We start from the raw sequence: 16613 nt of genomic DNA on the forward strand, positions 1-16613 counted from the left end.
TTCAAAACAAAATACAGTACAAATTTATTGACTCCAATCAACCTTAGTCAAGATTTAAGCAAAGTAAACAGATAATTGGATACAAATAAGCAATGGCTTAACATTAGGTAGAAGTCCTATTTTACTATGAGTTTTCAGTCCAAAAACGCTTATTCCTAAATAAAATTGAACAATGATTTCTTTGCTGAGGCGTAATGACAACGAAATACGCACAGTTATAAAGCGGCCACGTGTGTTTTTCTTTTAGCAATAAGCATTCATCCAACGAAAATTTTGAAACTGCCTTGGATTAATGTCGATAAGAAATTATCACCTTTTGAGAATTAGTATTAACCAAGTATAACTTTGCGGAAAATCTGGACAGCACTAATAAATGACTAAAGAGCACTGAACTCAACTGTTTTAAAGACTTACAGTAAAATACTTTGGTTCCCAAACGACTGTCTCTAAATGGAATTTTTTAAAAACCTGACATTGACTCATTTTTTCTCTTCCAGAATCTAAACACGGACAGTGAGTTTTCTCCCCGGTCACGTGGCAACGGGGCACCCTAGTGCACACAGCCGGGAAGCGCTGAGTGGGCACACCAAAAACTATGCGAACGTCAAGCTCCTTAAAGTGCTAAAGCCACAAGAGAAAAACCTACTTGTAAAACTTAAAAAAAAAAGCCAGTGTTAAAGAACTTATTAAAGAATATGTGCTAGCATTATTTAAATCAATAATGCTTTTCACAATTATTGCAAAAAAAATCAGACACATCAGAAATTGATAAACTGACTCGTAACATTCCAATATTAATTAGTGCAACTTATAAAGAAACCTGTTACGAATGACATTAGTTTTGCAGTAAGAAAATGAAAATAACTTTACTTCCTAAAGTTCCAGATTTTGGCTGTACACACACACATCCCTACACACACACACATCCCTACACACACACACACACACACACACACACACACACAGTTTGAGGGAACAAAGGCCGACTTGGATCAGTCCATTCCTGTCCCTCCCTCATCCGACCGTCCGGCTGGCCTGATTACACCTCTTTTCTCCACCAAAGGGCACATTTTATTCTTGTCTCAGTTTCTACTCTCAGCACCAATCGGTGCTGTGTGTGGATCAGACTATCACGGAGATTAAGTGCTGGGGCATATTTTTAAAGAGAAGGCCATGATGATCTGTTCCCAAACAGAAAACCAGGAGCCACATCCACCTCCTTACGAATGCAGACAACATCACTGTAGAACTGTCAGCTGTATATTTTGACAAAATTATAAACGCATACTAACCACAACTAGTTTTAAAGGTGAATATTCTATTACTCTTTAGATATTTTACCTGTAAAAAATGCACACGATTTGTTACCTCCATTGCTTACTTGGATAAAAACACTCTTTCTGTGGTGTTCCTCCCTCCCCCAAATGAAGAAAACGATTCAATAACAAGTTTTCCGATTAACAAAGAATATATTAAAACATCTGACATTCTTTCCACAACTGCATAAAAAAGCAGGCATCCTGAATACTTACAAGGAATAAAGAGCTTTTTACATTCTCAAAAATTAATTACAATCAGAAAAAAACATCTTCGAGAATATCTTTACTAGCTAACGTGTTTCAGCAAGAAAAGGCCAACTTGTCTTATACCCAGTATTTGCCTACTGGCTGAGATAAACATTCTTAAACAAAACTTTACTGAATAAAGCAATTTATGTGTCTTTCATTATTTTACATCTTAACATTTAAAATAGTTAAACGAGTGGAAGCCTATTTTTTGACCACCAAAATAAACTCTTTCAGCCTGATGCTTTTAAGGTACAGTATAAAAAGTAATAGAAAAACCAGAACTGCATTACAAATGTTTTTGGTTCAAAATTTTCTTTGAAATCTTATGCTCCTTGCCTAGACAAAAATGTGAACAAGACCAAACACTGGCAATTTTTAAAATCTAACAGATATGCGGAGCCTATATTTAGATCAAAAATATTTTTTATTCATTAACGTTGTTAAAAAATCTTCAAAAATGTAGCATAAAGGTTCAAGTCCTGGGATCCTGAATTTACAACGCCAGGATCCCATGTATCGTGGAATTACCAACCCATCCTTCCACAGCCATAAGTAACGATCACTCTGAAGGAAACCGGCTTGTTTTGAAGTGATAGCTACCAGGACGTTCAGAGTAAGAAATACCACATTATACAGGCAGTGAATTCAAAGAACAGTAATCCATCACATAAAATCACGTTTTCGTTTTGTCTTTAAAATGCATAGATTTCTTCAAGACAACACAAAGATGGCAATAATCAATAACTGCAACTTGATTTGACTTTACTTTCTCCATCAAATTTAAGAACAAAAATAGGAAGTAACCATAGTTGGGGACTTTTGATAGTTTCCAAATGAAAGAATAAAAGGCAAACTTTCGTATGTAATTTCTACAATGTACAAAGTCAGTTAAAATTTTATAAAAATGCTTGTGTTTCAATAAAAAATAAGAATCCCCTTCCTACCGTCGGTATGGAATGAGGGTTACGAGACTGGTGAGTAGACTTCTCTGCTGCTAGAGCACCAATTTAGGCACTCAGCAGATTACTCCTTAGTCACAGTAGTTGACTTTCTTATCTGAAAGAACAGCTTGCAAAAAAATTAATAAACCTGGAGGCTTAACCCATCATTACCTTGAAAGAACTTAGGGGTTTCAACAATATTTCTACTTTTATACAGCTCGCCTCCCCACCCCTGCCAATGAAAGAAACTTTTCCTTCTGAAACGCCCCACTGAACTTTGGATTACACCCACCGAAAGGCTTTGAATTACAACTTACACAAAACAATAAAAAAGAAAAGAAGCCCAAGCCCTATGGGCCAAAATAAGTAGCAAACACTAAGTTTGGACCCTTGATAGTACTTTAATATATATTTATGGAATATTAAGCAGTGACTTAAAGCAGAATGGTCTCACTGTGGACATCTTACCACCATCAACTCCAAAAAATTCTACCAGAAATCACAAGACAGAGAGGCAGGAAAGCTGATTATTGTATATATTGTTCTTGAAAAGCATGTGGAGACTGCAGTGTGGCTTCTCCCTCTGCTTCAAGTGTCTGAGAGTAAACGGTAATTTGGGATTTAGAGCAGCTGTACTCACTCCGGAGGCTTGGGATCTATGTAAATATATGTCCTGACCTTGTTACACTAATGTTGTTAAATTCGAAATTTGTGCCATATGCTATCTTTGTTCTCTGTCCCCAATACACTGAGACTTTCCATTTGTGACAGCGCAAACCAGAGGAAAGCAAGCACGCGCAGCCCCTCGATGCTGGTCTGAATTCAGAGCCGTGACGGAGCGCGTTTGATTACCACGCCCGCCACTACCGAAGCTTTGGAAACCGGCGTGGCGGGCTTCCAGAAATCTTAATGTTTTCATTTCCCAAGTCTTCCATCACTAATTATATGAAATGACCCAAGAGCAAGTGTTTGTTATTTTATAAAAATCTAAGTGTTACTATTGCTGATTTATATCTCACAATTTTCATACAAAAAAAGTTCTCAATGACCACAAAATACCAAATATTTATTTTTATCAAGTGTCAGGATAACTTATTAAAGTTGAGGTTTATCATTTTTTATTGCTGAAGTATTCTAAGATCTTAATACTGCAAACTACTCCACTTCGATCCGATACGTTTTGGACTTACAAACACGGCTGAGATTTAACCAGAACTTAGGCGTCTTAAGAGAATCAAAAGAAGAAATACTTGAACAGTGTTTCACTAATTGCAAATCAGTAAAAACAAAAAAAACCCAAACCACCTCAAGTAAAAGATTATACTGATACCATGGAATGAGGAACCATGCACACGACCAAAAACAAATTTCAACAGTAACGAAGTCAAGCCATCCTATGACCGTAGGTCCAGAAGCACAAGGTGTTTTGGAGTTTTTCTAGGTTGAGTAAGGACATTGCTGATTAACATCAGTTTCCCTCAAACTTATATTCAAGCATGACAGTTCGCAACCTTTATTACTCCTTTCGGAAAGATGTTTTGTTCCTTATGACACAGCTCACGGCACAGGCTGAAATCCGGCGAGGGGCTCCGGTCTCCCAAGAGCGAGGCGGGCGGCCTTTTAGCTGTGGGTTTGCTCGTGGCTCCAGAGACTGAACGCCGTCTTGAATGTCCTATGGCAGAGCTTGCACATAAACTGTCTTTTAAACGTGATCGCCGAGAGGGGTGGCGCGTGGTAGAAGAGCGTGTCTGACTCCCGAGCCGCGAAGAGCTTGTCGGCGCTGGGAGCCGGGTTCTCGGGCAAGCCCGTGGGGCTGTCGGGCTCCAGGGGCTGGATCTTGGGCAGCGGCGGGGGCAGAGGGGGCGGCGATGGGGAGCCAGTGGGGCCCGGGCCCACCTCGGGCTCCCTGTGCGCCGGGTCCTCGGCGGCCTGAGCCATGTGGGACTGGAAGTGACTCCAGAGCCGGAAGTTGGTGCGGAAAGCCTTGTTGCAGACGTGGCAGATGAAGGGCTTCACGGAGCACAGCAGCTCCTGGTGCCGCTCCAGCTGCTTGGGCGCCGGGAAGGTCTTGCCGCACTTCTCGCATGGCCACAGGTCCTTGGGGGCCGCGCCGGGCTCGGGCGCCTCCTCCTCGGCCCCCTCCGCCGGCTCCTCTTTGACCTGGACCTTCAGCGGCCTGGAGAGACTGAGGTCTTCGGGGAGGCAGGGCGCGTCTTCCGGGTCGAAGTTCACGGGCTCGGGGCCGCGGCCGCCCGCGGGGTCGTCTTCGGCGGCGGCGGTGGCGGCGGCGGCGGCGGCGGCAGCTGTGGCGGCGTCGGCCCGGCCGGGTTCGGGCAGGGCCTGTGGCCGGGTCGGGCCGCTGGCCTCACCGTTGAGGTCGGGCCGGGGCGGGGAGGCGCCTGCGGCCGGGGCCATGCTGTTCTGGTTGTGCACCTCCACCTGGTGCCGCCAGATACTGAAGGCCGACTTGAAGGTGCGCATGCACTCCAGGCAGGTCAGCTTGCGGTACTCGCACTTGCCCTCGTGTTCGCGCTTGAGCTCGGGCGAGAAGAACCTGAGGCTGCAGTAGGGGCACACGGTGGCCGTGCGGCACAGGCGCTCGTGGCTCCCCTGCTCTAGAAGAGAAGAGAGCTTGGCGTTACAGAGGCGGCACAGGTAGAGCTCTGAGCCGCCGCCCGCCGGGCCCCCGGGCGCCGCGCGCTCCCTGGGCCTGGTGGCCCTGCCGGCCCCGAGGGCCTTCTCTCCCGGGTGCATCTTCACGTGCTGCTTGAGCTGGGAGAGGAAGCGGTAGGCCTTCCCGCAGGCCGTGCACACGTACGCGCCCTTGGCCCGGGACCGCAGGCTCCTCTTGATGGCTTGCACGGGGGAGCCGCCGGGGCCCTGGAAGCCGGGCCGGCCGCGCCGCAGCTTCAGGATCAGGGCCTTCTTAATCTCCCGCTCCCTCACGATGTCGATCAGCTTCCTCTGGAATTTCTCGTCCAAAACGGCGTGCGAGCTGGCGGCCGGGGACGGGTTCTTCACGATGCCGTGCTGCGTCTGGCAGTGCGTCCACACTTTGAAGTTGGTGTGAAAGCGCTTGTGACAGATGTCGCAGGCGTAGGGCTTCTCGGGGTTGTGGTACATGTTCACGTGCCGGTGAAGGCCGGCCGTGGATCTAAAGATCTTAAGGCAGTGTTTGCATTTAAATTTTTTGTTTGGTCTCGCACCCTCCAGCTCGCCGAATTCGTCCTTGCTCAAGTCAGAACCCGGGAAGTCGGCCTCGAGAAGAGGCGGGCTCGAACGCTCCGCACGGGGGTCTCCCGCGCCCGGCGAGCCCCGGCCCTCGGCCTTCGGCTGCTTGGCCGGCAGCCTCCTGTCCGCCTGGAACCGCCTCTTGGCCGGGAGTCGGCTTGCGTCTTGCCGGTCGTCGTCCGCCTGCGGGACCAGGTCCCTCGTGGTGGCCGCACCGTCCCCCACTGTGACACGGATGATGTCGCCGGGCTCCGGGGGACTGCGCGGCTCGGCCTTGACCCGCACCTCGGGCCCGGGGGCTGCCCCCGGCCGCTCCGCCGGCTGAGACGCGCTGAAGGACCGGAGGCGGTGCGGCTGGGGGGCCGGGGACCGGGCGTCGGGGGCCGCCGCCTCGCTCGCGTCCCTGGAGGATGGCCCCTGAGAGAAGGCGCCAAGCGAGTTCCCCGCCGCGTCGCCCGAGCCCGAGCAGGAGCCCTGCGGGGGCTGCAGGTCGGCGGCGGGCGCGAAGACGGGGACCTGGCTGTCCATTGACAGCGAGCGGCGGAGGAGGCTCTTGACGAGCGGGCCGCTCCTGTCCACGCCCTGGCCCCCGGGCACCGGCCCCCCGGCCGGGATCACCAGCCCCAGCCTGGAGTAGTAGAGCAGGTTCCTGTCCTCGCCCGGCCCGCCGCCCCGGCCCGCCTCCTTCAGCAGGAAGGGCGTCTCCGGGGCGCCGCGCAGAGACAGCACGGGCGGCCGCGGGCTCCGCAGTGCCAGCTCCACGGCCACGCCTCGGGGGAGCGGAGTGCTGGCGCCCGGCCTCTCGTCCGCGGCCCCCCGGTCCTGCGGGGGCTTCGGAGGCGGTGCCGCGCCCCGCTTGGCCAGGCCGCCTCGGCTCGGCTCCTCCGATGGCCCGGCGAGCTCGGGGGGCCTCGCGAGGCCCGCGGGGCCATCTTTCGGCCGACTCTTCTCAGCTGCTGCCACGTGGTGCGCTGGCTCCGTGGGCTTGGGACCGGGGGCCTTACTGGCGTTGGCCTGGACGGCGATGCCGGGGGAGGGCCGAGGAGGGTGGCTGAGGTCGGCTGGATTCTGACTCACGGTTTTCCCCTGGGCCTCGTTTCTACTTTGACAAACGATGACGCTTCTCTTCTGAGAACTGTTCTCATCGTCTTCCGTGAAGGGCTTCTTTCTGTTGGGACACGTTGGAAAGGGGGCCTGGGGCGTCTTAGAAGCGATGTTGGTCAGAAAAGAGATGCCCAGGCTGTAGCCTAGCTCCTGCACAGCAGCAAGGCTGCCTTTCTCCACAAATAAAGACGAAGAATAGATGTAGTTCAGCACGTTGTCGAAAGCATCTGGCTCACAAAAGTCCAGCTGGAACACAGTCTGTGACCCGTTCTCCTGACTCGTGAACAAGCTCTGGAAGTACTCGCTGCTGGCGGCCAGGACGTTCTTATGCGCGCGGAACTTCTGGTCCCCCACGATCAGGAGCACGTCGCACAGCTGCCCTCTGAGGCGCTCCTCGTTGAGGGCGCTCAGGAGAGAGATGGCGTGGGCTGGGTTGATGTAGTGCAGCAGCCCCTCCATGCTCGGGCTCACCTGAAAGACAAACGTGCAGTCGCGTGAGCAGGGTGGCAGAAGCTCCCCAGACGAGGGCTGCTCGAGGGCCGGGAACGCCAGCTGTCTTCTCACAGGTGCCAGTGCCTAGCAGACTGTGGCCCAACACGAGGTTTCTGGATGAATAACCTTACTTAAGTAACAAGGAAAATATACAGAAACAAGTGGCATGGCTTAGGTAGGTCATCAGTCATTAACACTGAAGGATGTTAAGCACTACGGTCTGTAACGGGCATTTCCACACCAGCAAAGAGGCAGCGAGAACTTGGCAGGTGCGCAGAGAAGCAATATTTGAAAACAAGGTTTATTATCCATATTTACGGCCCACATCCGTTTGAGGCTTAATTCTATTCTTCATTGGCTCAGAGAGTAAGTATGAAGTACCGAACCCCATAAAGTCCGTAATTCTGAAAGGAAAGCAGTTTTATTACTGAATATGATTAAACACAATGTGAATTAACAATAGGCTGTAAAGTAGAGGTCTCAAAAATAGGTAAGAGGCCTTCCCTGGTGGCGCAGTGGTTGGGAGTCCGCCTGCCAATGCAGGGGACACGGGTTCGTGCCCCGGTCCGGGAAGATCCCACGTGCCGCGGAGCGGCTGGGCCCGTGAGCCATGGCCGCTGAGCCTGCGCGTCCGGAGCCTGTGCTCTGCAACGGGAGAGGCCACAGCAGTGAGAGGCCCACGTACCGCAAAAAAAAAAAAAAAAATTTAAAAAATAGGTAAGAATTTGGAAAGAGGAAAATCATTTGCTAATTACGATTGCATCAAAGTGTTTAGCAAAGGTTAGAAATATTAAAGAATAAAGAAGTTTGTTTTCTTTCTTATGCTAAACACCTTGCAATCCGAACACTATTTCCTTACCAAATTACACTTTCAACAACAGCACAGTAGAAGCTTTAGCCTGGATCTAGACTTAATTATACTAATTCTAAACTAAGGGCTTTGACTTGAGATTTCACTGAAACTCCCTTCAACTCTAAAGGTGAGATCTAAAGGCCTAGTGGGGGGCTGGTGGCGGGGGTGGGTGTCTGCCAAGAGGCTGGGGTTGAGATCCTCCCTTGTGGTCCACTAGCATCTCAGATTAGCAGGTCCCTCACGTGAGACGGTTAACAACTGTGCCCTCCTTTAGGGTTGCTGCGAAAATTACATGAGCCTGTATGTCATACCTAGTAAGGACTTGACAAATGTGCAATTAATTTTCAGAAACTGCAGGGTTAATAGATATTTAATTCAGCATAAAAGGGTCCAGATTAACCTCTGACGAAGATGAAGCCATTTCACACAGAGAGGACACCTGACTCTCCAAATCTGACACTTCCCTCAGGCTGCTGCTACGGTAATGTCTCGTCTCTGGCTCGGTTTTATAATGCCATCTTGTTCTTTAAAATAGTTATGACATTTATTTTTTAATATAAAATGGATTCAGAGTAACTAAGACTATTTGGACAGTTTTATCATTCCCTAGAGGGTGAGCTAGAGATACACCAAACAAGGTACCCGCACGTTTGCAGGTTCTCCTCGGGCTTCACAGGACCAGGCTTTGCTGGTCAACTAGCCTCTGCGCTCTTCAGGAGAATCTGCAGGGAAGAGTTTCCCAGGCCACCACCTGGAGTGACCAAGCGTGATCCCCGGTCTTCCCACCACTGATCTGGCTCCTGTTGAGGTACTGACTCCATTTGACTGACCTGGAGACGTGACTTTGCTTCCAGAGACAACGCCTGGAGCCCGTCCACAGACAACTGCCTTGGTCAGCTTGTACCGAGCTGCGGTTCATTCTTGCCTGGCATCGCTTCACCTCCATGGTGAGTGCTTGAGAAGGAGATTGTCCCTTCCTTTTTTTTGATTAGCCATTTAAATTTCTCCCTTAATCCTACTATACTGTCTTTGTAATCACACATCTATTTATGTGCAAAGAAACCCCTGTCATCATTTACAGAGGTCAGCAGAGAAAAAAATAAGCTTATAATGCCACCCTCATAACTCAGCCGTGTTGTGAACACTATTTTTAGTGCAATTAATTTTTGAGACAGCTAGTTCAGATGCTGCCACAGGGAAAAACAGCAGATGCAGAATCAAAGGCTTGGACAAGTGCTTTTCAAAAGGGTTTCTTAAAATCAATTTAGTGGTCTGAAGTGAACAACTGAAAAAAATGACTAGGGCAGAGTAGAAAAGTCCAAATGTCTCAAATGTAGTAAGGCTGACTACGATCTCGTGAAACTTTCACAAGTTATACGCATATATTTCCACACATGTAAGCCGGCACTGGGGTGAGATGTACAGTGGTCCCTCAGTATCTGCAGGGAATGGGTTCCAGGAAGCCTGCGGATACCAAAATCCACAGATGCTCAAGTCCCTTATATAAAATGGTGTAGTATCTGCATATAACCTACGCACATCCTCCCATATACTTTAAATCATCTCTAGATTACCTGTGGGTCAGAGTTAAGACAGTTTGAAGGTCAGTGCTCTAAGCTAATCAACCTCTCTGAGCCTCAGTCTTCCCCACTGTAAAGCAGGGATAATGATGTTACTGTGAGAATCAGGAAAGAAAACCATAATCGCTACCATTTATTCAGCACCTATAACATACTACAAATTTTACCAGAACTTCACGTCATTCACCTATTCACTCACTCAACAAAGTGACATTTCAGAAGGCTTGAAGGACGCAAGGATGAGCCATAAGGATCACTGAGGGAAGAGCATATAGGCATAGGGAAGAGATGAGGTAACAGCAGGGCTGGAGCAGAGCTGAAGCAGCCGTGGATGATGACACTGAAGGAGCTTGGGGAGACACTGTGCAGGGCTGGGGGGACCACCGGAGGGACTGCACTTTTTACCAGGGCAGCTGTTGGAAGATTCTGAGAAGAGGAATGACAACAACCTGAATTTTGTTTCAGAAAGATTCCTCTGGCTTTGTTGCAAAGAATGGACCATGGGAGAGGGTGTAAGCTGGGAAGTCAGCTAGGAGTCCACCGCATTGATGCAGGTGAGACAGGACAGTGCCTGGACCAGCGGGGCAGCGGTGGAGGTAAAGACAGTCATTAGGATTTCTAACGGACTGACTGCAGAGGGTAAAGGTGAGGAGGTAAGGGTGTCTCCAAGGTTTCTGCCAGAACTGGAAGGATGTCCTTACTTGAGATGAAGCTTGAAAAATTGGTTCAGACTTTTTTCAGGAATTCAGTTTAGATATTCTAAATGTGAGCAGGAACCTGGTAATTAATGTACCCTTCACGGGCATCCTTTCCTGCTTCACTTCCCCTGCAACCTTTTTTTTTTTTTTTTTTTTTTTTGCGGTACGCGGGCCACTCACTGCTGTGGCCTCTCCCGTTGCGGAGCACAGGCTCCGGACGCGCAGGCTCAGCGGCCATGGCTCACAGGCCCAGCCGCTCCACGGCATGTTGGATCCTCCCGGACCGGGTCACGAAGCCACGTCCCCTGCATCGGCACGCGGACTCTCAACCAGTGCGCCACCAGGGAAGCCCTCCCTGCAACCTTTCTTATGCTTCCTGGGATCACTTCCCAAATAAACATCTACACTTGAATCCTTGTCTCAGGGTCTGCTTTTGGGGGAACCCCAACTAAGAAACCAAGCGACTGTGTGAGGACTAAACCAAGTGAGATTTTCTACATCCCTGGACACGAAGCAACGCTAATGCACATATCATCCGCTCCCTATTCCTACAGGCCAAGAAACCCGCATTTTCTCACTGTTCATTGTTGGGAAAAGTTTCCTTCTTTTTCTTCCTTCAAATTATCGTGACCTCTATTTTTGTTCTAAGTAACTGCTTCTAATCCCTAAACCACAGGCTTCCATACTTTTTGAATGAAACAGGAAATTAGGGAAAAATAAGTCACTGAGAGTTGAGTTGTAAGAGGAATGGTCTCCGTCCCTGAAAAGTATTTGGAATTTAAAACCATTCATTCGCCTCGAGCCTTAATTTATAGTCATCATCGAGAGCGCCTGCTTGCGAAGTGGCTAAGCATGTCCAAATTCCTGATAACAGTGCAGAACAGCTCCAGGTACTGATTTTTCCATACCATTCCCGAGACACTGATCGGGCACGAACAGCAGCTGACATCTGAGCGCTTGCTCTGCCACGCAGCCCTGTGAACAGTTTTCAGGCTTTAACTCAATATTTACACCAACCCTAGGAGGTAGTACCATCATTATCCCCATTTTACAGTTGAGAAAACTGAGGCACACAGGGTAAAGGCTATGTGCCTGAGGCTCAGGTTTGCACAGACAGTCAGGAGCACAGCAGAATTCACACCAGGTGACCTGGCTCTGGAGGCCATGCTCTTCACCTGCATACCGTACCTTTTAATTCCCACATAAACATCTGAGCTAGGTACTGCCATCATCCCTGTTTTACAAATTAGGAAACCGAGGCATCGAGAGATCAGGTAGTGTGCCTAAGGTCGCCCAGTCAGTTAATTGTGGGGCTGGGAGTCGGGCCCCAGAGCCTGGACTCTTGGTCATCACGTTACACACTTCTCATGGTTGGGCACCGGTCTAGTATGTGCTAGAACTGGCCAGACAGGGAGGGTGGCAGCCTGACAAGCATGGTCCTGCCTTCCAGCTCCTGGCCTTGCGTGGGAACGGGGAAGTCAAACCACCACACACTCCGGTGTGCCAAGCACCTGGCGGCAGGGCGCAGAGGTACAGGTGGAGTACAGGTGATGGCACTGGGTCCAGGTGAGAGGAAGGTCAGGGAAGGGATTCTACAAAAGAAGTGTCCTGAACAGGCAGGACTCAGAAAATATGGGCGTCAGGAAGGAAGGGTGAAGGACACTTCAAGGACAGGAGCAGTGTGTTCAGTACAGCGCCAAGGCCAAGTGCCTGGCTGGAGCAAAAGACACACGTAGGGGAGGGCGGGTCATGAGGCTGGGGAGGGGGTGGAGGCATGAGGCCCCCGGAGCAAAATTAAGGCCCCCCAAGGGTCATCGGAGGACAGTGTCCTCTCCCATCCTCTTCAGGAGCCCAGGACAAGGGCTCTCGGTGTCTGGGGTGACAGGAGCACACAGTGCAGACTCCTCTCCTTCACGCAGAGGCCCTTGCTTTTACCTTTTAATTCAATCATCAAAGCTTAACAATGGCCCCTTTCCTGGTCTAGCTGCAAACAATTAACATTTTGGACTTCTGTGTTTTAATGACACAGTAGGTATATTGATTGAGCTTCACAACTTCATTAAAAATATAAAATGCTACACTAAGAACGGAGGCAAAAACGGGGGTGAGAATCATGACTGCTGCGTGTCATGACATAATCCAGAAAACCCTTTGTAGCTGGTGGATGTGCAGGCTGAACACTCAAAGCCGCGTGCCTGTCTGCTCTGCAGCCTCAGGGGAGGCCAGCTTTCGTGCTGGAGGTACCTTCTCCTCCATAAATCTGCTGGGTCATCAAACTCCAATCTCTCGTGGACACTCAGGACCTCTGACTCACGGAGGACAGAGCATCCCAGGTCTGAAGGCTCTGACGTGGACATGTGCGCTGTCGCTGCATCCCTGGCCCCTCCTGCCCACTGCTCGTCTGCATGAGCCTCCAGCGCCCAAGCTCCCGCCACCACTCAGTCACGGTGGAAACCTTGGTGCTCTTACAAGAAAAGTGGGTGAAACATGGACGAAAAGGTCCCTCTACCATACAAGAGGCTGGGAGGAAACCCCCGGGGAAACCAGCTCCTGAAGCGGGCCGGGCTTGCCTTCCACTTGGGTCCCTGCACACAAGTATCTCCCCAAACTCTGCCTAAATTGTTTCTATTTCATGTTGTTTCCTGATATTTCAAATGAGAGAATCTTTATACAGTTAACAATTCATGGCCGTCACTGCAGCTCCACGGGAAAGACTGTCAAATGAGTCTACTTGTCTCAAATCCTGGCTTTGCCACCTATTAAGTATGTAACCTCGTAAAGATCACTCAACCTGAGCACACGTCTCCTCAACCTGTTCAATGGGGCTAACACTGCCCACCGCGCAGGATTCTTACGAAGAACAAAAGGCGCCGTATGTGTGCGAGCTCCTGGTGCACGTGGTGTTTCCCGTCTGCACGCGGGCACTCTACTTCTCTTCCTCCTTTCCTGAACGTTTCCACGGTAGGACAGACATGTGAGACTAAACATAACGAAGCATACAAAAAGTGCCGAGAAGACTTTACAGGAAGCAGTTAATTTGGCCGAGGGGTGGGAGGGTCGATGAGTGAACGGTGGGGACCTGCGGGAAGATGGGGGACTCATTGCTTACCAGACAATTGTAATGATATCAATACTACAGGTTCCACTCTTCACCATTCTACCGTAAATACTTTCCAGAAACATGCATCTAATAGTGCCAGGGCTTAAAAACTCCAGAAGCCTCTGGCCTGAATGAGGTTCCAATTCCCTAGAATGGCTATGGCGCACTTCACAACTGGATTCCAGAAAACTATTTCATACCACCGCCTCAAAGTCCTCAGGTACTGAGTGCTAAGAGGGGCAGGGGATTCATATCTTAATATAACGTAATTCAGTGCAAATAATTCCCTCTTTATACCAACTGTAGGAAGTTACAATTTTTAAGGAGATGGAGGAAAGTAGGCAGTTCTGGACTATAGAACATTCCAGGGATATAAACAGAAGCAAACCAGAGCTAGACACTCGGATAAAAGGACATCAGGAGGTGAACAGTGGGCGCAGAAGGGGAGATGAGAAGGGACCAAATAACCTCACAGCAGCTTTCGAGTTTTGGAGACGAACACTCAGGCTGGTATCAGAGCTAAGGTACACTGTAAATCAAACTTGCTCCAAGACCAGCCCACAAAACCCTTACTCCAGTTCTATAGGAAAATCTCTCTTTAATCCAAAACATTAACGTGAAACTGAACTCCGGGCACACAAGCCTTTGGAATGCTGGAGATCACTTATATAGCCCTAACCATGACACTGGGAGAAAGAAGGAGTGCATGTAACACAAAGCAAACCCGTAGTTAGAAAAACAGCATCTGCATTTGGCTTCGGAATATAAACACACCCCCGCTCACTCCCAAACCCTCACCTCTGGGTCTGGCCTGACTCTGTCCGTTTGATTTTACTATGAGATGGTGGCAGGCAGTCAGCTCTGAGTTTCCATCTCATCGTGGCTCACTTGGAGACAATGCAGATGTCCAGACATCCTCGAAAGCGCCTGGGCTTTCAAAGCCAGCCTCGCTGATCTGACCCTTCAAGAGCAGCGATGTCACCCCCTTGGACCCCATCTCACCACAGGTTTTGTGTCCCCCGAGGAGGTCTGATTTGGTCTTAGGGTGTGCGCGCCGCCTCACCCAGCAGAACGCACCCCGGTTAACAGAGCAGCCTCCTGTTGTGCCCCTCCCGCTGGAGCACCCCCGTCCCGAGGAGTCTGAGGCGCTGTGCTCCCCTCGCTCAGGACTGGGCACACAACCAATGCCCAGCCCATTAGAAACTTTCTCCTTTGGAATATGGGCTGAGAACAACAAAGGCAGCAACTAGCGGAGCTGATTTATCTCAGCCCTGGCCTGGGAGTGCAGCCTGCAGTGCCCGCTACACGGGCTCCTGCAGTTACCTTGGTCTTCGTCCTTCCCGGCGAATTCTTTGTCTTTCCTTCAATGTCAAGAGCAGCCCTCTCTCTACCTTTCAATTTCTTCTTCTATTCAAGCTGACCTGGCAGTTTCTGCTCTTGTCACTAAAGGACCCTGACTAATAGATTTCCAAGTGGTACTCGTCCTTCCTATCATGGCCTCCAAATCCACCTTGACTGAGCTTCCGAAAGCAAAACTCTGATCGTCCGCTGGACGCACACATTAGGTATTACCATTATGAACTCAGCTTCTTTACCGAGCTCCTATTACAGGCAAGGTACGGTTAGACACAGGGGAAATACAACGTCGCCCAGAACAGACAGGGCCCCCGCTTTCCAGTGGGTAAATCAGACAATGAACAGGGAAACAAGTAAAAAAAGATAACTTTTGACTGTGCTGAGAGCTACAATGGAAATAAATAGGAAGCTATGACAGGGGGTGGGGAACCAGAGTTTGGAGGGGATGGTCGGGAAATGCCTCGATGTGACAGTTTAGCTGAGACCTAAGACCTGACTAAAAAGAAATAAAATGATAAAAACGATGGTTCTCCATTAGGTTAAAATGAAAAACTTTAAAAACATGGACTTCAAGGCTCTGTAAATCTGGTTTCAAACTACTTTTTAAATTTTCTTTCCTTTAGTTATCGCCTCGTGATAACTTCCTGCTTCAGATACTTTGTCTCTGAGACACCACCCGCAGGTCTTGCTTCTCCTGTCACCCAATCTGCAATGTCCCAGACCCCCCGCCCCCGCCCCCACTCAGCTGAACGTTACTCACCCTTCAAAGCTCAGCTCAAGGCCATTTCCTCCATTAAGCCTTCGGTCGTGGGCTGGACTGTCCCCTGCGATTCCTAGGTCGAAGTCCTAACCCCCAGCACCTCAGAATGTAAGCGTATGTGGAGACAGGGTCTTCTAAGAGACCGTAGGTTGTAATGAGGCCTTAAGGGTGGGCCCTAATCCAACGTGACTGGTGTTCCTGTAAGAGGTGGAGAGAAGGACACAGAGAGAAACCATGTGAAGACAGAGAAGATGACCGTCCACAAGCTGAGGGCTCGGGAGAAATCAAGCCTGCCAGAGCCTTCATCTTGGCCTTCTAGGCTCCAGAATTGTGGGAAATACATTGCTGGTGTTCAGGGCCCCCAGTCTGTGGTGCTCTGTTACGGCAGCCCTAGCTAACTAATATACACACCTTCCTCGACCACTGCAGTTTGTAACGAGCAAACGCCTTTCAACTGCAGCATTACAGAGGGACGCCATTTACGCAGTGTTTATTCAGTGCCGAATACTGTAAGTTGTCTGTCTCCCCAGCAGAAATGTAAAAGCTATTTAAGGACTAGGAATCTATTTAATGTCTTTTGACACTCTTCACAATGCCCAACGTGGTGTCTCACACAACAATAAATATCTGTTGATTTTTCTGTACTCTGACACTCTGATTAGATGCAGGAGTGGAGACTGTGCCTTTTGTTTTCCTAAAGCAGAGCTGGTCCCACCGGTGCCCTTTAGAATACTATATTGACTTCTCTATTCCTCCCTAGATAAAATGCACACTCTACAGACTGGCATGCAAGAGTCTTCATATTCTGATCACAGTTCGTCTCTCCACCCTTACTGGACAGCATGAGGGTGAGCATCTACCCTACAAACTTGCACACCCAATTCCCACCGACTGTCTTTCTTACCTTTCCTTTACTTGGCTAACCTCTAC

The 16613-nt window shown here is 49.4% G+C and overlaps 1 protein-coding gene across 6 annotated transcripts in view; it reads right to left on the reverse strand.

The window, feature by feature from the left end:
• Positions 1-16613, reverse strand: part of ZBTB21 (zinc finger and BTB domain containing 21) — an 18962-nt gene continuing 2349 nt past the window's right edge. For 5 of the 6 annotated variants that reach the window (XM_067739549.1, XM_067739554.1, XM_067739553.1 and 2 more), the window contains 2 exons: positions 15684-15881; positions 1-7315 (listed from right to left, as the gene is read on the reverse strand). In XM_067739549.1, the coding sequence (XP_067595650.1) occupies positions 4130-7303 (3174 nt within the window). In that variant the 5' untranslated portion in view covers positions 7304-7315; positions 15684-15881 and the 3' untranslated portion in view covers positions 1-4129. The remainder of the gene's footprint in view (positions 7316-15683; positions 15882-16613) is intronic. The other variant, XM_067739555.1, reaches the window with a different exon arrangement.

The sequence above is a fragment of the Pseudorca crassidens genome, chromosome 5 (genome assembly GCF_039906515.1).
Source record: "Pseudorca crassidens isolate mPseCra1 chromosome 5, mPseCra1.hap1, whole genome shotgun sequence".
NCBI classification, from domain to species: Eukaryota; Metazoa; Chordata; class Mammalia; order Artiodactyla; family Delphinidae; genus Pseudorca; species Pseudorca crassidens.